Source organism: Narcine bancroftii, chromosome 1, assembly GCF_036971445.1.
Source record: "Narcine bancroftii isolate sNarBan1 chromosome 1, sNarBan1.hap1, whole genome shotgun sequence".
Lineage (NCBI taxonomy): Eukaryota > Metazoa > Chordata > Chondrichthyes > Torpediniformes > Narcinidae > Narcine > Narcine bancroftii.
The window spans coordinates 96,645,900-96,672,623 of NC_091469.1; the positions used below are offsets into that span (position 1 = coordinate 96,645,900).

The window sequence follows — 26,724 nt, forward strand, 5'->3', positions numbered from 1 at the left end:
AATTCTTCCTCACCCACAGAAAAAAGAATCTCAGGGATGTATGTGATGTCACGCATATACTCCGACAATAAATTTTAAAATTTAGACATACAGCACAGTAACAGGCCATTTTGTCTGTGCCAGCCAATATATACCCAATTACCCTACACCCCGGCACGTTTTGAATGGTGGGAGAAAACCAGATCCCCTGGGGAAAATCCACACAGACATGTACAAACTTCTTACAGATGGTGCTGTAACAGTGTTGCACTAACCGCTACGTTAATTTATGTAACAATTATTCATTCTAACCTAGAAGTGTTTTATTTCTAAGGAAGTGTATGTGGATAGAAATTTACACACATAATTAGTTATTGCTGTTCAAAGTTCTGAACAGAAAGAAAGCAGCTACTTGAACCTGAGGCTAAATACAATTAGGAAAAGCCATTCAATACTATCCCAGTATCAAGACCCACTATCAAGATCCAACCTTCTCTCATTCAGCATCATTTCTAAGTGAGAGTTCCAAATTCTTTCCAGACTCATTCTGAATTGTCTGCAGTCAGTGAGCTGGTGTACAGAACTTGGCTGTGTCTCAGCCTGAGGTACATTCTCTCAGAGTCCTTTGCCCCAAGACGGGTGAGCCTTGAAGGGACAAGGGCACAACCTCTTGTAACTGATTACTGTGCAGATATGGTGAGACCCAAACAAGTATTGGGCCTTTGACCGCATGAGAATAAAAAATGGCACTGTAGGGGGAAGGGCATGAAGGCACAGGTTTTCAAATTCAGCCACACCCCAGGCACAGTATGTGATAGTACAGATCTATCACCAATGTACATAGTGTATATAGTTACTGTATCTAGACTGTGCTTACAGCGATTGGCTGAGAGCTAAGCCACGCCTATTGTCTGGGCCTTAAAGGGTTGTGTCCCTAGCCAGGTCGGATCATTCCGGACTGGTCGGCCACCTGTGAAGAGCTCCTGTCTTTTGCTAATAAAAGCCTTGGTTTGGATCAACAAGTCTTTGGTTCTTTCGACGAGCTCTACAATTTTATTAGCAAAAAGAATGTTTTTTGAAAGGGATGGAGCGTTTAACTTGGCCAGAAAAACTTGATATCGACCCACAGTCAGCTACAGCCTTCAAAGCCTTTAACTCCTGGCTGCTGAACTTTGAAAACTTCCTGAGACTCATTGAGGTGGAGGAGGATAACCAGCGTCTAACAGCATTGCTGTCTATGGTGTCCTTGAGAGTCTACGAGAACATCCAGGATGAGACCACTTACACCGCAGCCATAAAGGTACTGAAAGAACTGTATAATCAACCGGTGAACAGAGTTCATGCCCGGCTCGTGCTTGCTTCGAGGAAGCAACAGCCCGGCGAGTCCAGCAGGGCATATTTACAAGTAGTCAAGGCGTTGGGCAAGGACTGTAACTGTGTGGACAAAACTGCTGCCGAGATCACAAATGATCTCGTCCGGGATGCCTATGTGGCTGGGCTCTGATCGAACGAAGTGAGGCTGCGCTTGCTCGAGCAAGGGGTAGAAAAACTAGAGGTCATGGCCCGGATTGCAATCACAATGGAGGATGCAGCCTTAAAGTCCACCGAGCTCTCTAGGGACTGGACCCCTCGTTCTGATGTGAGTAGAGTGCCCTTCTACCCTACCACTGACGGCCTGTCGGCTGCTGCTACCCTGCCCCCTGCGAACACAAAATGTTATTTCTGCGGGAGGGACAAACACAGGTCCCAGTGACCAGCAAGAAAAGCCAGGTGCCAGAAGTGCCTTAAAAAGGGCCACTTTGCTGCAGTCTGTAGGTCCTCCCGGAAGTGGTGTTGTGGCGGCGTCGGCGGGTGAATGGTAAGTAGTGGGGTTTGTAGTTGCTCGCGATTGGCAGTGGGTAGGTCGTTGGTCGCGGCGGTCGGCCTGTAGCCTTCTTCTCCAGAACCCTCCAGCGTCCAGAGAGTAGACACTCCTCGGTCGAGAAGGAGGCCCAGGCCATAGTTGAAGCGGTGCGTCGTTGGAGACATTACCTCGCTGGGAGGCGCTTTACACTGTTGACTGATCAACGCGCGGTCTCCTTCATGTTCAGCACACCCAGCGTGGTAAGATAAAAAACGACAAAATCGCCAGATGGAGAATCGAACTCTCCACCTTTAACTATGACATCCTGTACCGGCCTGGTAAGCTCAACAACCCGCCTGACGCGCTCTCCAAGGGGACGTGCGCCAGCATACAGATGGACAGACTACAGAAACTCCATGAGGCGCTCTGTCATCCAGGGGTCACTAGGTTTGCCCACTTTGTCAAGGCGCGCAACCTACCCTACACAGTCAAGGAGATCCGCTCCATGACCCGAGCCTGTTCGGTGTGCGCTGAATGCAAGCCCCACTTCTTCCGTCCGGATAACTCCCATGTTATCAAATCCACCTGCCCCTTCGAGCATCTTAGCGTAGACTTTAAGGGGCCCCTACCGTCGACCAACCGTAATACCTACATCCTTATGGCCATCGACGAGTACTCCCGCTTCCCGTTCGCTGTGCCCTGCCCAGACACCACTGCCACCTCAGTGATACAGGCCCTTCACAGTATTTTCGCCATTTTCGGATACCCCAATTCCATCCACAGTGACAGGGGGTCCTCATTCATGAGCGCGGAGCTGCAACAGTACCTTCTGGAGTGTGGTATCGCTTTAAGCAGGACCACGAGCTATAACCCACGCGGTAACGGCCAGGTCGAGAGGGAGAATGCCACCATATGGAGAGCGGTTACACTGGCTCTCCGGTCTAAAGGTCTCCCCACCTCTCACTGGCAGGAGGTTCTCACTAGTGCCTTACACTCCATCCCCTCCCTCCTATGTACTGCAACAAATGCCACCCCCCACGAAAGGATGTTCCTTTTCCCGAGGAAATCCAAATCAGGAACCACTCTACCGGCATGGCTCACCGTCCCTGGCCCCATCCTTTTGTGACGCCACGTCCGGCACTCAAAGAATGACCCCTTGGTCGACCGAGTGACTCTACTCCACGTGAACCCACATTACACCTACGTTGAGTTCCCAGACGGGCGGGAGGACACTATTTCGGTGCGGGACCTAGCTCAGCACGCGGTAGTCCCAGCAAACCCCCCAACCCAACCTTCCCCAACTCTTTATTCCCCAGGCCCCGTGCCGCAACAGAAGGACCAACAGCACCCCAATGACCCGGGCCACCCTGCCAACAACACGACTGGGGAATTGAGCGACGGAGCAGTCGCACCTGACGAGCCCGCTGGCGACACCATCCCAGCGACCCCAATCCCGGCACCATGGCGGTCATGCCGGATGGTCAGACCCCCTGACCGCTACAGTCCTTGGCTTACCCCTTCCTTTCATTCTCTCCCTCGTTTTTTTTTGGTTTTTTTTTCCCAGGGTCCGTTCTCCAAGAAGGGGTGAATGTGATAGTACAGATCTATCACCAATGTACATAGTGTATATAGTTACTGTATCTAGACTGTGCTTACAGTGATTGGCTGAGAGCTAAGCCACGCCTATTGTCTGGGCCTTAAAGGGTTGTGTCCCTAGCCAGGTTGGATCATTCCGGACTGGTCGGCCACATGTGAAGAGCTCCTGTCTTTTGCTAATAAAAGCCTTGGTTTGGATCAACAAGTCTTTGGTTCTTTCGACGAGCCCTACACAGTACTTATATCAGGGTAGAAAAATATCTTGGTTCCATGAAACTCCAGTTCACTTTGTACTTCTTTAGCTCCTTGTGCTGCTTGGGCCAATATTTTCTCTCTCAGTTGATAACAAAAGCATTTTATCAATATAGACCTTGGTTTCTAATCTGGTAGAGGCCAAAGTATCAAAGCTCTATATGCCCTTCTAATTTCAATAATATCTTCAAATTTATTTGCTCCCAGGACCTCTGAAATTCATCAGTGAAAAATTCTTATCGGATCGTCACCTTCTTTGCTTTCTTTAAGAACAACAACTTTAATGTTATTTCTTCTCCTAAAGTTTTCTAATAAATCAACTTTTCCCCAAAGTAGTTTATTTTCAATAGCCCATGCATCAATCTCATTTTCCATTTTCACCATTCTATCCTGTACCTCCTCCATACCAGCCTCCACAGTTTTAACTCTTTCATCCACATTGTCCAATTTATTTTGCAGTTTATGTAGAATAGCAAAGTACTTATTCCTTGGTTTATCTGAAATTTTCACGTCTGCTCTCATCTCTCACAGTTCTTTTAATAGCTCAGCATTTGTGCAGTCTTCTTCCTGTAACATTTTAAGTTTCCTACCTTTATCTTTGGAAACTTTTATTTGCTTTGTTTCATCCTCTTCTTGATTGTCTTCCTCCTCTTCATCGCTGGCCTGTGATTCAGATAAATAAATTTCTTCTTGTTCTTGTTCTAAAAGTCGATATCTATTGGAGCCAGCAAAAACACTGCTGGCTCCTCCGACATCTTGGAATTCTTCTGGTTTGTGCGTGCGCATCTTCCTGCGCATGTGTAGTTCAGCGTTTTCTTCTTTGACGCCATCTTCCCAAAGAAGTGATTGTGATGGCATTGTGGAGCATCAGACAGCCCCCATAGGTTCCCAAGTCGTCTGGGTATAAGCTTTTACCCTAACTCCCGAATCCATTGAGACGGTAGGCCTTATTCTTGATCTTGTCGATGTTCTGTTCGTGATACCAACGGGCCAGCAACATTCTTTACTCTTTTAGGTTACATTCTTAGATCTTAAGCAGTTTTTTTTAAACAATTTTTGTTAAAGTACTTTGCTTATTTAGTACATTTTTTTGAAATATTTTATTTAAATTTCCATACATGCATTAATGTCCAAATACAGAAAAATATCCATCATACATCTCAAATCAATAATACGTTATTATATACCCTCCAAATCCCTCCTGCCCATTTCCCCAAATAATAACCCCAAAGATCAGAAAAACAAAAAGACTGATAAATTAAAAAAGGAGAAGGTTACTAAAATTTCAGTACATTCAGTCAACTTTTGCCTTTAAATTATTAATCATATGGTAATTCCAGGGAGTTGATAAGGTTCTCTGAGGTTCAGGGGATACCCTTCATAAAATAATACCTATAACATGCAAACATGGGCACCAGATTTTTTTTTTTAAATCATATTTATTTCTTAAATTATACGTAATCTTCTCAATAGGTATACAACTGTGTATTTTGTCCATTCCCATATGTGAATTTGATTTCCATGTCTCTGCTATACATTTTCTTGCAACTGCTAATGCAATTTTCACAAATTCCTTTTAAAACAAATTAAGTTTCACTTTTGGTCTTATCCCTGAAATAATTACCTAAAAAAATTTGTTCTTGAGGAGGTTTGACTCCTGTAAGCCATTCTAAAAATTCTCCTAATTCCATCCAAAATTGCCTCAATTTGGGACATGATCATGTGAAGTGTAAAAAGGTACATATCTCTTGATTATACCTGGAACATTAATCTGATAAATCTGATTTCAATCTATTTAGTTTCTGAGGGGTAAGATATAATTGATGTAAAAAATTATATGGAACCAATCTAACTGAGTCCATTGGTGTTTTCTGTGTGTAGCAGCCACTATGTTGGTGACCCCAATGAGCCCAGATGATATCTGGTCTCCAAAGATGGACTCTTCGGCAATCAGCGTCATCTCAGTGAAGCTCCCTCCCTTCTGGACCCACCAACCTCGTACGTGGTTCGGGAAGGCGGAGGCACAGTTTAGACTCTGGCAGATCACCTCAGACTCCACCATGTTCTACCACGTGGTGAATGACCACGATGAAGAAACTGCGGCCAGAGTGGATGACCTGATCCACGATCCCCCCCAAGGAGGGCAAATACATCACCCTCAAAACCCTTCTCCTCAGCACCTTTGGGTTCTCTGACATTTATTGTATTTGTTATACAACAATGATGCAATTCCAACCATTTTTTCTCGCCAATACTAATATTTAAATCTGTTTCCCATCTCTGTCTAGATCTATGAATTCCTTGTTTTCATATTCCCTTTTACAATAATGTGTACATAGCTGAAATAAACTTCTTAATAAATCTATTAGTAATCAAAATTTCTATTTCATTCCTTTCAAGTAATAATATTGTTGGTCCCAATTTATCTTATAAATATGCCTTTATTTGATAATAACAAAATATTGTATTATTTTGTATCCCATAATTATTTTTCAAATGATCAAAAAACATTAAATTTCTCCCTTCAAAACAGTCCACTGTTCTCCTAATTCCTCTGGAAAACCAAAGATTGAAAAGTCTATTATTCATTGTAAATGGAATAAGTCTATTTTGGATCAATGGCATTTTTTGGTATTGTGGTGGTGCACATCTCTGTGAGCGAACCGGCTCTGTTTGTACAGTCGCGCTGGTGGGGCAGCTGCAGAAGATGGCGCCGTCAGGGCTTTCTCACTGCCTTGTGGCTTAGGTCGCTGCTCACACCCCGGGCCACGTGATGACATCACCGCAAATAAACAGTTCTATTGGAAACCCCACTGCGTCCATTAGTGTTTTCTGTGTGTAGCAGCCACTCCGTTGGTGACCCTAATGAGCTCAGTTGATATCTGGTCTCCAAAGATGGACTCTTCGGCAATCAGCGTCATTTCAGTGAAGCTCCCTCCTTTCTGGACCCACCAACCTCGCACGTAGTTCGGGCAGGCAGAGGCACAGTTTAGACTCCAGCAGATCACCTCAGACTCCACCATGTTCTACCACGTGGTGAATGACCTCGATGAAGAAACTGTGGCCAGAGTGGACAACCTGATCCACGATCCCCCCAAGGAGGGTAAATACATCACCCTCAAAACCCTCCTCCTCAGCACCTTTGGGTTCTACTGTCGACAGCACACGGCCAGGCTGATGCACCTCGATGACCTGGGGGACAGAGCCCCGTCCGCATTGATGGATAAGATGCTCACACTGGCAGAGAGTCACAAGCCCTGTCTGATGTTTGAGCAAGCCTTCCTTGAACAAATGCCGGAGGATATCCAGCTCTTGCTAGCAGATGAGGACTTCTCAGACCCCAGGAAGGTCGTAGCCTGTGCCGACATTCCGTGGTGAACGAAGAGAGAGAATGAAGCCACTATGAACCAGGTCGCCTGTCCTGCACCCAGCCGACTACAGCCTGCCCCCAGACAGAAGATCTGGACACTGGAGCAGAGTTGAGCGTGCTACCTCCAACCGCCGTTGAGACCTGCAAGAGAGCACAGGGCCTGACCCTGCGGGCAGTGAATGGCACATATATTAAGACCTTCGGCACACAGACTGTTCAGGTAAACCTCGGGCAGGAGAAAAACCGTTGGAAATTCCTACTGGCCACCATGAGAACTGCATTGTTAGGGGCCAACTTCCTTCAGGCGTTCAGCCTGCTAGTCAACTTGAAGATCAAGAGGTTCGTGCATGCCCATACCTTTCAGACCCTTGGTCTCGAGCCATCTAACGCGCACAGGCCAGGGATAGCAACCGTCTGAATGCCCAAGGACGAGGACTCCCGTATCCTTGACGAGTTCCCCGCCATCTCTCAGCCACAGTTCACTGCCTCCATGCTGCAACATGGCATCCACCACTATATCGCTACACAGGGCCCCCTGCTCCATATCAAGGCCAGACGACTACCGCCCGAGAAGCTGTAGTTGGTGAAAGAGGAGTTCTCCTGCCTCCAGGAGCTTGGCATCATCTGCAGGTCAGACAACCCCTGGGCATCTCCCCTGCACATGGTCCCCAAGGCCTCTGGGGGTTGGCACCTGTGTGGGGACTAACGCCAGCTCAAAGATGCAACTACACCCGATCGCTACCCCATCCCGCCCATTCAAGACTTCATGGCCAACTTGCATGGCGCCAAGGTATTTTCCATGGTCAACTTAGTCAGGGGCTACCACCAGATTCCCGTACACCCCGATGACATTGGCAAGTCCGCCATCATCACTCTGATCGGCCTGTTTGAATTCCTTCGGATGCCATTTGTCCTGAAGAATGTGACCCAAACCTTCAAATGGCTCATGGACGTGGTGGGCAGAGACTTGGACTTTGTGTTCGTCAATCTTTTTTTTCTTTTTTTAATTTTTTCTTATTTTTCACACTATGAACCATATTAACAAAAATACACACAAACATTTCCCTCTTGAATATACACAGTGTCATTTTCTCCCCTATTTCCCCCCTCCCTTCCCTCCCTCCTTCCCACCCCCCATGTTCATCAATCTTGACAACATCCTCATCGCCAGTCAAGATCACGATGAGCATGACCCACCTCCACACACTGTTCACCCGCATGGCGGAATTAGGCCTCGCCGTCAACGTGGCCAAATGCCAATTCAAGAAAGAGTCACTACAGTTTTTGGGCCATATCATCACCGCAGATGGGGCAGCACCATCACAGGACAAGATCAGAACCATACAACAGTTCCCCAGGCCGGACACTCTCGAGGACCTGCAGGAGTTCACTGGGATGATCAACTGGTACCACTGCTTCATCCTGGGGGCTGCACGTTTAATGCACCCATTGTTCGCTTTGATTGCCTCTAACCAAAAGACATTCAAGTGGTCGAGAGAGGCCGAGACAGCCTTCACCTAGATCAAGGCCGCCCTCACGAGCACCACCCTGCTGGCCCACCTCCAACCTGACGCCCATACAGCACTCTCCGTGGATATATCCGCCATGGCCATCGGAGGTCAACGGGTAGTGGCGCACCCTGGTATTCTTCAGCCAGCACCTCTGACCACCTGAGTTGAAGTACAGTGCGTTCAACTGAGAACTCCTGGCCTTGTATGTCGCGATCAGGCACTTCTGCTACTTCCTGGAGCGCAGACTGTTCACCGCTTTCACAGAGCACAAACCACTCGCTCAGGCCCTTGCCATGGCTAAAGACCCCTGGTCAGCATGCCAGCAATGACATCTTTCCTATATCTTGGAGTTCACTACTGACATCCAACACCGGCCGGTGAGGACAATGTCTTTGCCAACGTGCTTTCCAAACCGACTATCCAAAACTTGTTCCCTGGCCTGAACTATGCCCAATTAGCTCAGGCCCAGAGGGACAATGAGGAGACACAGGCCTTCCGATCCACCATCAACGGCCTGTGCCTAGAGGACCTGAAGCTGCCGGGGAGCCACGACACGGTCCTGTGCAACATCTCCATAGGCTTGCCTCATCTGGTAGTGCCACCACAGTGAGCAGAAGGCATTCCAGGCGATCCACAACCTGGCTCATCCCTCGGTCAAGATGACAGTGTGCATGGTGGTGGAAAGCTTCGTCTGGCACGGGTTAAAGAAAAAAGTGGCCCAGATAGTGAGGAACTGCACACATTGCCAAGCATCTAAAGTTCAGCGCCATGTCATAGTCTTGATACAGCACTTCGACCCGCTGTCCAGAAGGTTCAACCATATCCACGGCAACATAGTGGGCCCCCTACCAATGTCCAGGGATGCCTGCTATCTCTTGACCATGGTCGACTGGATGAAGAGGTGGTCGAAATCCATCCCCCTCAGGGACACTTCCACTGAGTACTGCACGAGAGCCCTGCTCACGAACTGGGTCACACTTTTTGGCATCCCAGCCCACATTACTAGTGACAGGGGCGCCCAGTTTACCTCTGCCCTTTGGGTGCATCTGGTGAGCTGCTTAGGGATGCAGCTCCACCACACAATGTCCTATTATCCCCAAGCGAATGGACTCATGGAACATTTCCACTCTCATGGTGCGGCTGAGAGGACCCACTGGGCAGACGAGCTGCCGTGGGTCCTGTTTGGCATTCAAACGGCTCTGAAGGAAGACCTTCAGGTTTCATCTGCAGAGCTTGTCTACGGTGCACTGCTGTCGCTGCCAGGGGAGTTTCTCAGAGCAGACACCAGGCCAGAAGGTGAGACTCTAACATTTTAAATGGACCTCCACAGCAAACTCGCCTTGTTAACACCCCCCCACCACCAACCCACCACGGCAAGCACCCGGCGAACTTCCCCAAAGAGCTGGACTCAGTGGAGTTTGTTATCGTCCAGTGCGGCCCGCACTTGGCCCACCTGCACCGCCCGTACGAGTGCCTGTACAAGGTCCTCCAGCAATCCAGCAAAGCCTTTACTCTGGACATTGGGGGCAGGGAGGAACTTTTCACTGTCGGCCGGTTAAAGCCGGCGCACGTGGACTTGAGCCAACTCGTGCAAACGGCACAACCGAGCGGCCAACCACGTAAGCGGCGGGATGCGTAAGCTAGTTCTGGGAGGGGTTGGTGTGAGCAAACCAGCCCCGTTTGTACCGCCGCCCTGGTGGGGCAGCTGCAGAAGATGGCACCGTCAGGGCTTTCTCACTGCCTCATGACTTAGGCCACTGCTCGCACCCTGGGCCATGTGATGATGTCACTGCTGCGCAGGGCAGAACTCCCGTTGGCCTTAGAGGGGCACGCATGATATTCAAATAAACAGTTCTACTGGATATCCCACCGAGTCTAGTGGTGTTTTCTGTGTGTAGCAGCCGCAACAGTATCACATAATTCCTCATTCCCATTTCAACATCTACTTGTTCCATGTATTAAATGTTTCAACAAGTGGAGTATCCTTATCTCCAGTTATTAATCTTGTTTATATATAAAATCTTCAGATATTGTCTTCCCTATTTTACTGATCTCAAAAAAAAAGGAGAAATCTCATTTGTGCCACTTTATAATAATTTTTTTAAATTTGGAAGTTGTAAACCTCCCAATTCAAATTTCCATGTCAATTTTTCAAACAAAACCTTCGACATCTTGGCCTTCCAAAGAAACTTTCTTACACATTTATTCAATTCCTGAAAACATTTCTGTGGAATAAATATAGGCAATGTTTGAAAAAGATATTGTAACCTAGGAAAAATATTCTTTTTTTTTACAATTAACTCTTCCCAATAAAAGTTACAGGTAATTCCATCTTTTTTTAAAAAAAAGTCTTCATCAATTTTCTTATGTAAAGGCTTGTAATTCAATTTAAATATATTATTTAAGTTATTGTCTATTCGTATCCCTAAATATTTTATTCCATTCAGTGGCAATTTAAATTGGGTATCTCTTTTATATTGTCTATAATCACCCCCAGTAAGAGGCATAACTCACTTTTTTCTCAATTTACTTTATAACCAGATATTATTCCATATTCTTTTAATCTTGAATATAATTTGTGCAATGAGCTTTCCAGTTCCATCAATTAGATTATTACATCGTCTGCAAATAGATTAATCTTATATTCCTCTCTAATAACTCTAAAACCTTTAATATCAAAATCAGACCTAAACAATTCTTCCAATGGTTCTATTGCTAAAATAAATAAAGCTGTAGACTATGGACACCCTTATCTGTTGGATCTAGTTAATTGAAAAGAATCAGAAATTTGTCCATTTGTTATCACTTTGGCTTTTAGTCCATTATACAAGGCTTTAATCCAATTTTCAAATGTTTGTCCCAGTCAAAACTTTTCATGTTCTTTAAATTTTAAAAAATCCCATTCTAATCCATCAAAAGGTATTTCTACACTTATATCTCCTCTTTTCTCTGCCAAATGCATTATACTCAACAACCTAGTCACATTATCTGCTGAAATTCCTTTTTTAACAAATCTATTTGATCCATATTTATTAATTTTGTTAAGTATTTTCCCAAACTACTTACTGATATTTTTGCTAGTATTTTATAACAGCGTTTAGTAAAGAAATAAGGTCTTGATAAATGTGGCTTGAAAGGTTCTCTATTTTATTTTAATCACTTATTATTTCAGTTTTAAAAGATTCCGGTAAGGTATATGTTTTAGCTGCCTGCATAATACTTCAGTGAATGGAGGAATTAATAAATCCTTAAACTCTTTATAAAATTCAGGCAAGAAACCATCCCCTCCCAGAGACTTATTACTTTGTAAAGAACTCAGTGTGACAGGAACATCTAACTCTCTCTAATCATCCAAATTTAATTTAGGTAAATTAATTTTCGATTAAAAAAATTACCTATTTTATTATCATCATTAAAAGACTCCAATTGATACAACTTTAAAAAATTGTTTAAATTGTCATTAATTTCTTGAGGTTTATAAGAATTTAAAATAGAATAATTCTTAGTTGCAATAACATTTTCGATGCTTGTCTGACTTTAATTGCCATGCAAGAAACTTATGTGCTCTTTCACCTGATTCATAATATCTGTTTTATCACTTTCTCTATTCTGTATGTTTGTAAAGTATTATATTGAAACTTTCTGTTAATAAGAGATCGCCATTTATCCTCACTAACTTGCCTCCGTAAATCTTTTTCTAAATTCATTATCACTATCTCCATTTGTTCTACTTCTTTCATATTTGAATGTTTTTTGAATGTTTTATTTATAATAAGCACATGGATAAACACAGTTTTCATATTTCAAAGTATTATATAAAAAGAAAGATTAAATACATGTTAATTTTATATAAGGAAAAAAGAAAAAACCTTGAAAAAAATAATACACCCTCCCACCCCCTCCCAAAAGACCCCACAACCTACCCCCCCAAAAAAACTAAAACTACAAGAAAAATACACTAAAATACTTAGAAAAATGTAATGAATATACATATTAAGTTGGATTGCTCTTGGAAACAGTCGAAGATCTCAGATAAAAACATTTTCACAAAAAAAATTATAATTCATTGAGAGAAAACTTCATGGATCTGGAGGAATCAAAGCAATTATTTATAAATTGAATCCTAATGTTTGTGCATATGAGCTCCAAATCTGTAAAAAAGTAGAATATTTACCTCTCAAATTATGTATTTTTTTTTCTAATGGAATACAGCTTTGAATCTCCGTATGCCATCTTCCTAATATTAAAAAAAAATCTGATTTCCAAGTAACAGCAATATACTTTCTCAGAATTACCAGAGCTAATTTAACATATTTCAATTGAGAACCTGATAAATCTAATTTAGGAGCTGTATTTCCAAAATTCCCCATCAAGAATAATTCAGGATTTAATGGAAAAAAACCAGTAACTTGTTGCATATTAAGTTTTTTTTTCAAATTATTATCTAAGCATATCCCTAAATACTTAATTATATCATTAGGCCATCTAAATTGAATATCCCCTTGATACTGTGAATAATCACCTTGTAGTAATTCCATAACTTCACTTTAATCCTAATTAATTTTATAACCAGAAATTCCTCCATACTCTATCAATTGATCAAATCCTTCTTAATTTTAGAGGTATAACATTATTTGACCATGTAAATATGCCTTTATTGCATCCCATAAGGAAAATTTATTTGTAACCAAATTAGAGTTAGTCGCAAAGATTCTTGTTTGTCTTCTAATAAATTCACCAAAACTTTCCTTTATAGTAACATAAAATTAAACCTCCATCTATAAACCGCTTCATCTCTATCCACTATTGTTATTGCCAACAACAAAGGAGAATTATGAGATAGAATTCTTGGCATAATCTGCTTGCTGTATTCTGCCCTGAAACTGTGCAGATACAAAGAATAAGTCAATCCTAGAGTAGGAATCCTGCCTACTGGAATAAAAAGAATAGTCTCTTTCTCTAGGATGAAGTTTTCTCCAAAAATCTATCAAATTTACATTTTTCATCAATGACATTGTAGCTAAAGCTCTTGTTGATCTGTCTAAAATTGGATCTAAACAAATATTAAAGTCTCCATTTATTAGCATATGAGCATTTGCCATATTCAAAAAAGTTTCTTGCATAATTTTTTTAATCATTCGGTGCATATTTATTCGTAAGTGTCCAATACTCTGAAAAATTTGGCACTGTATCATAACATATCTTCCTGCAGGATCAGTAATTCCATCTATTAAAATAGCTACTCCCCTTTGCCTTTGAATTAAATGAAGTTGCAACACATCCTACCCAATCCTTTTTTTCTTAAACCTGTCCTTTTTCAATTAAATTAGTTTCTTGTAAAAAGCTATATCTACTTTCATTTTCTTAATGTGTGTTAAATATACTTTTCCTCTTCACCAGGCTATTAAGCTTATTAATATTAAAATTTAAAATATTCAGTACTTTACTCACTGGTATATTTTTATAACATCTATAAATGACATGTCCCCTTTATCTCTCTCGTCTCAACTCTTTGGTGTTTTAATTCTTTTATAAGTCCTGTATAAAGGCATTTACCTCTAACCAATCAAGATAAGAAAATTAAGTAAAGAAACAAAGTTAAATGATAAAATAAAACAGTTAATGTTAAAATAATACTCAACAACATTACCATTCTGTACTCTACGGGTAGTGGCCAAATCCATAAAAACACACAAGATTCAGTAAATGTCTGTTTATTTCTCTCCAGCTCCTCTGAATGTTATTACTTCAATTCACGAAAATTAGACAGATTAAAATCTTTTTAATCAATTCCTAATATTTCAAGAAGAATTTCAAACTCCTGCTTGCTCGGCTGCTCCCTGGTCAGCTTCTTGATGAATACTTTGTAAGACATCTGCATACTTTTGTGGACGTCCAGGACCTGTAAAAAAAACTTGTTCGCTCCTCCTTGGACAAAGATCTTGAGAGTCGTAGGATGGGGTAAGATGAATCTGTAACCTTTCTTCCACAAAATATTCTTTACCAGATTAAATTCTTTCCTTTTCTTCAATAATTCAAAACTAATATCAAGATAAAAGATCTCACTTCCATTATATTCCAATTTGGCTTGCCTTGCTGCAAGTTCTAACACTTTTTCTCTAACCTGGTAATGAAGAAATTTTATCAATATAAGCTGTGTTTTCAGATCTGGTGATGGCCGTGGTCTTAAAGAGTTATGTACCTTTTCTATTTCAATAGCTCCTTGAAACTCATCCTGATCAAAAATTCCTAGAATCCAATGTCAAAAAATTTATTAAGTTGCCCCCCTTCATCACCTTCTTTAAAACCAACAATTTTAATATTGTTTCCTCTCTTAAAGTTCTCTAATATGTCCACTTTCTCACACAATTGCTTATTAACAGCAGCAAGTGCATCAGATGAATTTTCCATTATCCATTCTGTCTTGAACTATCTATATCAAATTCCACATTTTTAACTCTCCCATCCACATCTTCAAATCTTTTTTTGCACTTTTTTCACGATATCATAATATTTCTTAGTTTTTTCATCTGAAATTTTAATATCCAATCTCACTTGTTTTTGCTTTTTCATTATGATTAATATTTCTGCATTTTTATTGGGATTTTAGTTTTACTACCTCCTTTAGCAGCAGCCCTTTCTTCTTCCTCCTCTTCTTTTCTTTTTCTTCTTCCTCTCCAACACTGGCTTGAAGTTCTGCTTAGTATTCACCTTCTGCAGACAGCAATTCAAACAAACTGCCTTCCTTAGTAATTTCTTCATATTCTTTCGATCAGCGCATATGAGGCTTTTCATGCATGTGCAGTGGCATGTCTTCTTCATCCTCATCTTCCCTCTATAGCCGCAGCTGCGATGGTGCTGCAGTTCGCTGTGTGGCCGTCTTAGGTGCTCTCATCACTCGATTAACCATATAATCAAATACCAGTTTATGGCATGGAAACAGGCCATCTCGACCAAGTCCACGCCAGTTTACTCAAACTTTCACCACAGTGCCCGGATCCATCTGCATGATAGGCCTTTCTTCTTGACCTTGCTGTCTTCTTTGTTGTGCTCCCAATGAGCCAGTGACATTTTTATCCTTTTTTTTGGGGACATCAGTAAAATGTTCTCTGTCTGTTTATGAATAGATTCAAAGAGTTTAATTTCAGTCTCTATTTTTATTTCATCCTTCTGCCTGTCTAAGGAGTCTCTTAAATGCCCCTAGTGCTTCAGCCTCCACTGCTATCCTTGGCAAGGCATTCCAGGCACTCACAACTCTCTGCGTAAAAACCTTACCCCTAAACTTCCCTCCCTTCACTTAGTACATATGTCCTCTGGTGGTTGCTATCTATTCCTTGTATGCTGTGATAGTACAGATTCTATCACCAATGTGTATATGTACAGATCGTAGTGTAGGATCACTGTGATTGGCTGAGAGCATAGCCACACCTACTGGCAGGTCTTAAAGGATTGCTCCTAGCCAGACCAGGTCATTCTAGACTGGTCGACCTACATGTGATATGTTCCAGTCTTTTAGTTAATAAAAGCCTTGGTTTGGATCAACAAGTCTTTGGTCCTTTTGATGCACTCTACATATGCCTCTCATAATCTTATAGACCTCTATCAAGTCTCCTCTCATCCTTCTACACTCCAAAGAGAAAAGTCCCAGCTCTGCTAACCTTGCCTCATAAGACTTGTTTTCCAATCCAGGCAACATCCTGGTAAATCTGCCCTACACCCTCTCTATAATATCTTTCCTATAATAAGATGACCAGAACTGAACATAATAAAGGTTTGTAGAATTGTAACATGACCTCCCTACTCCTGAACTCATTTCCCATATTAATAAGGCCCAGCATCCCATAGGCCTTCTTAACTATCCTATCAACCTGTGTGGATGAATGTTAGAAAAATAGAGAGTTATGGTTCTGAGGTAGGGAAGTGATAGACTGTGTGGGATAGGCTTAAATAGGTTGTCACAACATTGTGGATTTAAAACAGGACTTGTATTGGGCTATAATGTTCTCTGTCATTCTTGTGAACTGTGCACACCCTTTTATGCAGCACCACTAATATTGCTGGAACTTTCTGAAGAGACGTTCACCCAAGGATCCACCTGCTTCTCGGATGCTCATGGAGAGACCATGTCACTTTCTTTAATGACATCAGAATTATTAATCTAACAGCATTTCAGAGCCGCTGCAGGTGGAGCAGTAGGATGAAGGGTATGTTTCCATGCTGTATCTCACATGACTCCATTGGAAAATAAAATTGTTTGCAATCACATGGCTAATGGGATCTTGCTAGGTTGTGGGCTGCTGGAGATGTAGTCGAAGGACCCACATAGGAAGTGGGCTGCTGGCTTATGGGAACCAGTTATCGGAAATGGGATGATGAGGGCAAGAGCAGCTCCCAAAAGATATTGGACACTGAAAGCTTCCTGATCATATCGGACGGAAGTTTGGATCAGGAGCTCGGGTTGCCAATGGTTTGAACCGGAATCTATGAGGCTGCAGGAGCATTGGAGGTGAATCCATGAGCATTGAAGGGACTCCCTTTTGCTTCCCATTCTTTCATTACTGGGCAATGCTCACAGCGACTCTTTTTCTTGCCTTAACAGCAGTCGAAAGTTGAACTACATTGTATATATTACATTTTTGTATTGTTACATGACAATAAAAGGAACCTTGATCTTACATGTAAATTAAAATTTTAAATATTTTTTAAATTTAACTTTGAATTTTTGAAAATTTTATTTACTGCACAGTAGAAGCCAATTCGAGATATTTAAACCCATGCCACCCAATTACACCCAAATTAACCTATAACCCCATCCATTTTTTGAGGGTGGGTGGAATCTGGGGCACTTGGAGAAAACCCAAGCAGACACAAGGACAACACCAGAATAGAACTCAGCTTGCCCACAATGAAATAGTGTAGCGCTAACCACTACAGTAACTGTGGAACTTCTTTAAGAGATTTTTTTTCTTTCAATGCATTACCTTTTCCAGAATATTAATGGAATCAACAAGGACAGATGCAAAAACACCTGATTTCACTCTCCTATCATTTCACACGCACTTCACTGTATAGCGCGAATAAAAGCTCTCACGATTAGAGGGAGACAAATGCTTTTATTAGCATATAACTATGGGTAGGCTCTCACAGTCATCTTCAGAAGGGTTCTGGGTTTAGGCGGGAAACCAGGGTTATATGTGAGGAGATGGGGGTGGAGCCAGGAGGAGGGGCCAGCCATCAGCACAACACACTACCAGTGAATCCCAATTCACTGCACACTGACACCGAGTGCATTCATTTAGATTGATCACATGATGAAGTGTAAATAATGGCCAAGAGATTTATATTCTGATACTTAGTCCATCATTTCCTTTCTATTAACTCCTTCTAAAAAAAAAATCAATCTCAAAGCTGGTGATTCAAGTACTTCCAGCATCTCAAAGGCTAATTATAGTTATATATTTCACTTTTCTCTGTGCAAATGAACTGCTTGAACCCTACACAGCTCAAAGACAAGGAGCCGCTCTTTCCCTTCATCAAAGTAAGTTGAAAGTCTTTATTTTATTATTAAAGCCATTCCCTCAGGACAGGAGTTATAATGACTTTCTCCACATTCAATTCCAATCTTCATAAATATTTGCAACACTGAATGCCTCATAACTTCAAAGAGCTGTCTGTAAATTCGAATTTCCCCTGGTTGAATGTTGTAAATACTTCAGAGTAATTCTAAAAGAATAAAAGAGACCGGCACAGTAAGTATTATGGGGGGCTCTTGTGGGGTCACCTGATTAAAGTTACCTTGCCAGAGTTCCAGCTCCTGATAACACACAATGCAAATAAAACCTTCCTCCCATCAGCCCCAAATCTTTAAAAAGAAAATGTGTACAATTAAGCTTCAAATTTGCTTCAGTCATTGTGCATTCTAAGGTTTTAAATCCAGCGCTGTCTGTGAGGAGTTAGTACCTTCTTACCATGACTGAATAGGTTTCCTCCAAGTGTTCTAGTTTCCTCCACGTTCCAAAGATCTACAAGGTTTGTAAGGTTAATTGGTGTATTAGGGTGGCACGGGTCCTATTATTGTGTTCTAAATGAAATTATATATATTCTTAAAAGCACCATGTTGATGGAAGACGAATCAGAGGCAGTACTAATTCTGGCTTCAAAAATAAAGCTCAATCCTTCATCAAGGGATTCTACTTGTAAATGTTTTTCACTGTGACTCACCAGTTAGTGTTCTTACAGTCTAAAGCCGCTTTCAGATGGTCACAATACCCGACTGTAAAGTCACACATTATCCTCCTGTGCGGTTGTCAGGTGGCCATCTGAAATGGGAAGAACCAGCCAGGAGGTCTACTCACCCTACCCTTCTCTAGTAGGTATAATATCCTGCTCGGAGTATTCCCCATTGCAGCTGAAAGCAGCTCAGGCAAAGCTGCTAGCAGCTTTCAGGTGCCTAGCAGAGGCAGGCTGACTGTCAGCTGGCGTCCTGCTGACAGCTACCCTCCCCACTGCTGACACTTACACCCCCCCCCCCAACCCCCTGCTGCCTGACAGTCCCCTGGCTTGGGACTAAGGGGCTTACGCACGCACACAAAATCCCGCTAAATTTAAAAGGTGAGAGCTTTCGATATGTCAGGATTCTCGGAGACGGCCGCCCCAGCCCCATACTGCCCCCCCCTCCCCACCGCCGGCTGCCCAAGCCCCGACGGGGGCTTCAGCCAGCTGTCAGGCAGCGGGGAAGCAACCTGTCAGAGTAGCCGGTTTTCACTGCTAGACGGCCAGCAATCAGCTGGCATGTTTAGGTGTCAGGAAGCCATCCATTCTGTGGCCACATAAACGTGTAAGCTGAAATCCGCTAGCTGCACCTGCAGGCAAGTAATCTTCATTGGGACACCTAAAAGCGGCTTGTTCCTCTGCCTGGGTAGAGAAAGGATGTTAGTGTGCAGAAGATCAGCAAGTGTTGTAGGAACTCAGCAACATGATCAGAACTGATGCTAATTAGCATCCTGAGCTGCTCTGCCATTAAACAGGATTGTGGCTGATTATTTCACAGCCTCAATGCTGCTTTCCTGCTTTTCCCCTTCCTCTTGAGCCCCTCATGTTCAAACATCTGTCAAATGAGTGAAATGTGAAAGTCTGCAGACATTGTGACTGTAGTAAAATTACAGAAATGCTAGAGCATCTCAGCAGGTCTCACAGCATCCATAGGAAGTTAAGATATACAACCAACATTTAGGAACAAGCCTTCCTTCAAGGTGTGAGCAAAAAGCAGGCAGGCACCTGAATAAAAAGGCTGGGGAGGGGGAAGAAAGGGCAGGGTGGAGGAGCACAGGCCAACAGGCATAAGGGCAAGTGGCTGTGGAAGAGAATCTGGATGAGTACACAGTGTAGAACTTGGAAGCAGCAGGGAGTGCAAAGGTCAAGGGTTGAGAGAGACTCTCAGAGAACTCCCTTTGAAGAGGCTCAGAACTCCCCCTTCCCTTCTCCTCCAGCCTTTATATTCAGGCACTTGCCTGTGTTTTTGCTCATTCCTTGAAGGAGGGCTCAGCCCTGAAACGTTGGCATGTCTAAGGGTGGTATGTGATATCATGTATGTACTCTGACAATAAATCAGATCTCTGATCTGAACCTGATATGCTTACTTACATGGACGCTGTATGAACTGCTGAGTTCTTCCAGCATTTCTGTGTTTTTGCTTGTAGAGAATGGATGGATTCTGATGCCTTTTGGAATTTATTTGTTAGTCTTGGATATTAAAGTCAAACAACACAATTTTTTTCCCCAAATTAGCCTTAAATTTCTTTTCCATGAAATTGTATGACTGGAAAGAAAACACAAGCAACCCTCCCAACCACATGTTTTCCCCCTATTTAACACCAGTCCAATATTCAAGAAAAATTGAGGGAGAAAACCCCATAGTCTAATGGATAACTAGACGTGCACATTGGAGAAACAGCATGCATTGGCAGTCTCCAACTTGAAGGCATCATCATCAACCTCCAATTTCCAGTAACCTCTCCCCTTGTTTTCAAATACATCCCCCGCCCTGGCTTTCAAGATTCAAGATCCAAGATTCAATTTATTGTCATAGTAATAAAACACTGTCGTATTACATGAAATTTCTTTTTGCCTGCTGCAAGGCAGACAGATTCGCCTCCGGCAGGAATTGCATTAGTGCCTCTTACAGTCCTACAGTCAGACTTGCATTCAGAGAGAGAGAGAGAAACAGAAGAGAGTCCCCCCCGCCCCCCACCAGAGTCACTGAGTATCCGTAGATTTGCCTCCAGCACTTCTGCAGCCCTCGTAGCCACACAGAGTCCAGTCCAAATCACTGACACCCCGAGCTAAATGGTTAACAATTCTCATGCATAATCTAATGTTTCCATGTTTACAACCTTTCAATGAACAAATCAATGTTGCCTTGTATGTTATCGACATTTTTTTGCACAATAGCCTTTATAACTCATTTTACTTGAATTGCATTTGTCTTCAATGCTCTCAAGCCTTAAATTAATATCACAACTGTCATCATTTATGGCTAATAGTGGATTGGGCATTTAAAAATATAATATTTTACAATTATTGATCAAATGTGCTAAAAGACATTAGTATACCAAAGATCAATTTTCCTCCTCCCATTTCCGACACAGTGATGGACCATCCAGTATCCTCAGCACCTCCTAGCATCCTGGTTCCGATCACTGGTACCCCTCCACCCAGTTTGAGCCAGTCTCCTGCAGTCCTTGATTCCCCTGGCCCCATTCATTCTCTCTAGCTTTTATTTCTCCTCCCCCACCCTCTCTACCTGTCTGTCACTCACACCTTCCTTCTATGGCTCCCCACCTTTATCTCTTCATTAAATGATCTACTGCCATCCTATCAGAATATATCTTCCTTTGCCCTCTGCCTCACCTAGCTTCTTTATACCCAATTCCTTTCCTCCTATCCCCCCCTTCCCCCACCTGCCAGCCCATGTTCCTCCACATCTTTTTATTTGAGCTGCCACCCTCTTTCTTGCTGTTCCTGAAGAAAGGCTATGACTGGAAACATTCACTATCTATTGCCCTCCATGGTGCTGCCTGACCTGCTGAGTTCCTCCAGTGGGCTGCCACAGTTAGAAACAAGCAAGGTTTTAGTTAGACTGGGATTCATTGCAATAAGATCCTTGGAAACTAAACAAGCTTTCTGTCCTACTTCATGTTCATCCCCTAACTGAAGATTAATTTTGGTTAACATTTCTCATGCATAATATAATGTTTCCATGTTTACAACCTTTCAATGAACAAATCAATGTTATCGACATTTTTTTGCACAATAGCCTTTATAACTCATTTTACTTGTATTGAATTTGTCTTCAATGCTCTCAAACCTTAAATTAATATCACAACTGCCATCATTTATGGCTAATAGTGGATTGGGCATTTAAAAATATCATCTTTTACAATTATTGATCAAATGTGCTAAAACACATTAGGGTACCAAAGATCAATTTTCCTCCTCCCACTTCCCCGAGTCCCGTGTACAAGATCCCATAGTCCTCGCATTTGCTAGAATAATCTAATAACCAATGTACATTACTTGCCATCTCCCCTCAGCGTAACTTTCTCAAGGAGCAGGGCCAAAATGCCAGACTGGACGTTCCAGTAACTCTGCTTAGTCAGCTTGGTGTTGGAATCAATGAGATTCGCCGACATCCACCAAACATTCGCAAGCAGTAAATGCTAAACTAGGGATTACATGGCAGTCCATCTGGCTCAAGCTCAAGAAAAAAATTCCAGTTCATGTAGATCTCCAGACATCCCAAAACATGACATGGCACGGCCAATAAAACACTTCTGAGGGGTGGCATGGTCAGCAAAGCGGATAGCGCAATGCTATTACAGCACCAGCGACTGGGGTTCAAATCCTGTGCTGTCTGTAAGGAGTTTGCACATTCTCCCCATGTCTGCATGAGTTTCCTCTGGGTGCTCTGGTTTCCTCCTTCCATTCAAAATGTACCAGGGTCATAGGTCAATTGGCTGTAATTGGGGAGCACAGGCTCGTGGGCTGTGATGTATGCTTAAATGAAAAACAATTAAAACTGTATTTAAATTTAAGTATTGGAAATGTAGCAGTCAATAGGAATGCACCAAAGCCACAACAAGAGAACTGAATAACTGCCAGATTTTTTTGTTTTATTTTTGGTTGACTGGTTGTTTCAGCTACAAATCTCAGTCAGGACCACTGAGGTAAATTAACATGGGATCTTTACATTTAAATGAGAGTGTGAATGTACCTTGCCTTCTGACTTCATCCATCAGTGCTACACCATTGCAAATGCAGCGCCTCCTTTGTGTGGATCTTGTACACAGAACTCTGAGAATTGTGCAAATCCTCATTGTATAATTCAAAAGAAAAATCGAAGTCCTCTCCCTCATTGTGGGTCCACTAATTTCTCAGACTATTCCAAGAGGTCTTCTCTAACAATGGAGAGGATCTATTGATTGAATACCTGATGAAGGGCGCAGGCCCAATACGTTGGTTACCCTTTACTTTCTTTCAATGCTACATGAACTGCTGAGTTTCTCCAGTACCTTTGTGTATTGCATTAAGCCCCAGAATCTGCAGACTTCTTTCTATCTATTGAAACTCCTGAACCTCTTAGCTTTAAGAAAATATGGAACAGGCTTCTCCAATTTTCCTTCATTCCAAGGCAACATTTCATTCATCAGAACCATCGTTGCAGATAATAACAAGCCAAATAGCTCACCTCCATCTGAGCCATCAGATTACAGGATACGATGATTCAAATTTTCAAATGAAAGAAATCATTGATCCAATACACAGTATTTCATCATTCAGGGATTTAGGAGATTTCTAGCAGATTCATGGTTATAATTCATTGTTGCTGCTTTCTCACCTTTTCTATGACTTTGTCCACCTCCGTACCAACAGGTGAGTAAAGGATTTTGGGATTGGTGGTCATGAGGTGCACTAGTAGTCCTAGATTGCGTTGCTCCTTGCTGGTGAAGCCCAAGGAACTCATATTTCCCTGTTTCAATGCTTCAGGTTCTATTGTTCTGGAATTGAAAGAGTTAAAAAATCAGCAAGATGATATTTCACATATCAGGAGGATAGCAAAATACACTCTCACTGTAATATTTCAGATCTGATTTCTGGGGGACTCAGAAAAATCAGAGTGTTTTCTAACAGCAACCAGCAGCCCACATACCAACTGATCTTAACTTTTCTGTGTCCATTGAGGTAAACTTGCCAACAAGAATCACCTGAAACAAACTGGTGAGATGCTGTGCATGGCCTTCCCCAATGTAATCCATTTATTCAGATGGACTCCTGCTAGAAAACAGCCACACTGATTCCCCAATTTGCTGGTTGCCAAAGTTGAATGTTGACATTCAGGACATTCAAAACTTTTCAGAAATCATTCAAACAATTAAAATGTATGTTTTAAGTAAATCATCCAATAACATAAACATTGAATCAATTAATTTCAGCCACCAAAAGCAACTTCAACTTGTACAAATATAGCAAAATTCATGGTCATTCCCCCCTGCATCTCCTCCAGTCAAACCAGTAAAACATGAAAGGCTGAAGACTCTGTGATTACATTCAAAACACAGAAATGCTGGAGGAACTCAGCAGGTCTTATAGCTTCCATATTAGTGAAGTTTTGGGCCGAAGTCCTTCTTCAATGCATGAGCAAAAATGCAGGGAGGTGCCTGAATAAAGAGGCTGGGGGAGGAAAAAAGAAAGGGCAGGGGGAGTTCTGGAGTCTCTTCAAAGCTCAATGACCATGTTCTCAAGCCATGCACTCACCCATGTGTCCTTTTACCTGTTGGCCTGTGCTCCTCCCCCTGTACTGTCTTCCCTCCTTACCAAGCCTTTTTATTCACGTGCCTGTCTGCATTTTCCTCATACCTCCGAAATGTCAGTAATAGATCTTTACCTCTTATGGATTCTGCAAGACCTGCTGAGTTTCTCCAGCATTTCTGTCCAGTCAGACCAGGCACAGCTTATGTGGGTAGGTTCTTCAGCATAACTGCTGGTGAGGTCCCAATCTGCTGCTGGACTTTATGTGGAGTCAAATCTCAGACTGCAGCTAGGAGCAGCTCCTCTGTTGAGCTAGGATTCCTGAGTTCAGTGGGCGTCTCAAACATTTGGGCATTTATGTAAGCAAATGCCAACAAGTTGCATTTGGAACAGCTCAGCATTGCCCACCCCTGTATAGGCCCCAAGCCAATGCTTATCAGGATTTCTGATCATTGAAAGGTGTGGAGGGCAATTGATATCCAGCTGATTGGCAGCTGGATCACCAAAAAAGTGGACTCTGTAGCCCATATTACCTTGTCAGTTCTCATTTACAAACTTGGAGTAATACATTGCATCCTACAAATGGGTCACTCACAACCTTTTCTTTCGCTTGGGGAGGAGGAGAACACATCAAGGGGAACCAAGTAACGAATATGCAAGATGGCAAATCCACTTGTGGATTTGCACATAGGAAGTCTTTCTCAGCCACCTTCACCCCAGGTCCAAAGGGCTGCTCCCCCAATTGCACTAGATTTCATCCATCAAAAGAACACAATGGACATGATCTCTGCCATATGACAACACCACTAAAAACACAGGGAGCAGCACCATCTACTAAATGCAGCCTTTCTCGACCTTGCAGCCAATTCAGACTGACTGTGTAGAATCCTCAAACTTGAGTGCCCTCAGAAATCATGCAGTTACTTCATGATGATGAACGATTCTTCAAGTTCACATTTATTATCATCTGTTTGTACAAGTACCCTTTCTCCGGTTCTCAGCGCAAAAACACAACCAGACATAACGTGTATACAGATAAAAGATACATATGCAGTACATATATAAATATGTAAAAATGAATATTGTTTAAAAAAATAGTAGACTCGGGACTTAGGAGTGCTGGGGGGGGGAGGTGGGGATGTTTGTATGAGCCGCTCATCAGTCATTCAGCAGTCTCACTGCCCTTCAGAAGAGGCTGTTTCTCAGCACATATATCTCTTGCCTGACAGGAGTAGTTGATTCTGGTCAACAAGCAGACCACAGACTCAGTCTCAATCTATGATCATGAATACCTTGCTTCAACCTATCCCATTTCAAAGTTGCCCCTCACATTCAATAAAACTCCTGCTGGAGTAAACGAATTCAAAAGCCCTGACCTATGTCAACTCTGCCTCAAACCCCATATCATCCCGACCTTTATCACCAAGCTACAGCCAAGCTCCAAGTTATCACTGACTCCTTCACTACAATGTAGTCAGAGTTTCACAGCATTGAAACAGGCACCATGGGTCAACTTGTTCATGCCAACCAAGTTGTTTCACTAAGCTAGTCCCAATTGTAGCATTGTCCAAATCCCTCTAAACCTTTCATATCCATGTACCTATCTTTTAAAAATCAAATTATACCCACCTCTGACACTTCCTCTGGCAGTTTGTTCCACCATCATTTGAATACAAAATGTAACCCTCAGATTCCATTTAAATCTATCCTCTCACAACTCAAAACTATACCCCTTACTTTTAGATTTCCCTACCGTGGGAAAAAGACCCGTCCATTCACCTTATCTTGTCTATCATGATTTAATCAACCTCTATAACATCACCCACCAACATTCGACACTCCAGGGAGAAAGGGTCTAGCTTACACATCCTGTCATAATCTGAAGCCCTCCAGTCCCAGTAACATCCCCGTGAACCTTCTCTGCACCCTTTCCAACTTATTATACAAAAAAATGGATGCAACATTTGACTGTTTCAAATCTGCTTTCACTGCCAATGAAGCCTCTTAACTGTAAAGGCCTTGAAAATTGTGTCCTTGGACAATATGGGAATGGCCTCTGTGAGGGAAGCCACCAATAATATTTTAAACCTACTAATATAAAGCAAGCTGTTTTGGTCAGTCCAAAGCATGCATGAGCATCCACTCAGTGCAGATGCTATGCAAATGTTGTCTTAGGTAGGATGTTTAGGATAAATGCAGACAGGTTAGGATAAAAGCACATATTCTTCAGGCAATAGCTTAGTGAGTGTGCATCTCATAAGCTCAATGTAATGCACAGCATCTGTCTATGTGAGCTGCTTTTATCCTGACCTTGCCCAAGCGTCAATTTGTCTTCAGGAAGATTCAATGCAGCAGAATGTTCTCAT

The 26,724-nt window shown here is 42.5% G+C and overlaps 1 protein-coding gene across 4 annotated transcripts in view; it reads right to left on the reverse strand.

The window, feature by feature from the left end:
- Positions 1-26,724, reverse strand: part of abca2 (ATP-binding cassette, sub-family A (ABC1), member 2) — a 478,875-nt gene that overhangs the window by 163,395 nt on the left and 288,756 nt on the right. For all 4 annotated transcript variants that reach the window (XM_069932956.1, XM_069932974.1, XM_069932964.1 and 1 more), the window contains one exon: positions 23,448-23,607. In XM_069932956.1, the coding sequence (XP_069789057.1) occupies positions 23,448-23,607 (160 nt within the window). The remainder of the gene's footprint in view (positions 1-23,447; positions 23,608-26,724) is intronic.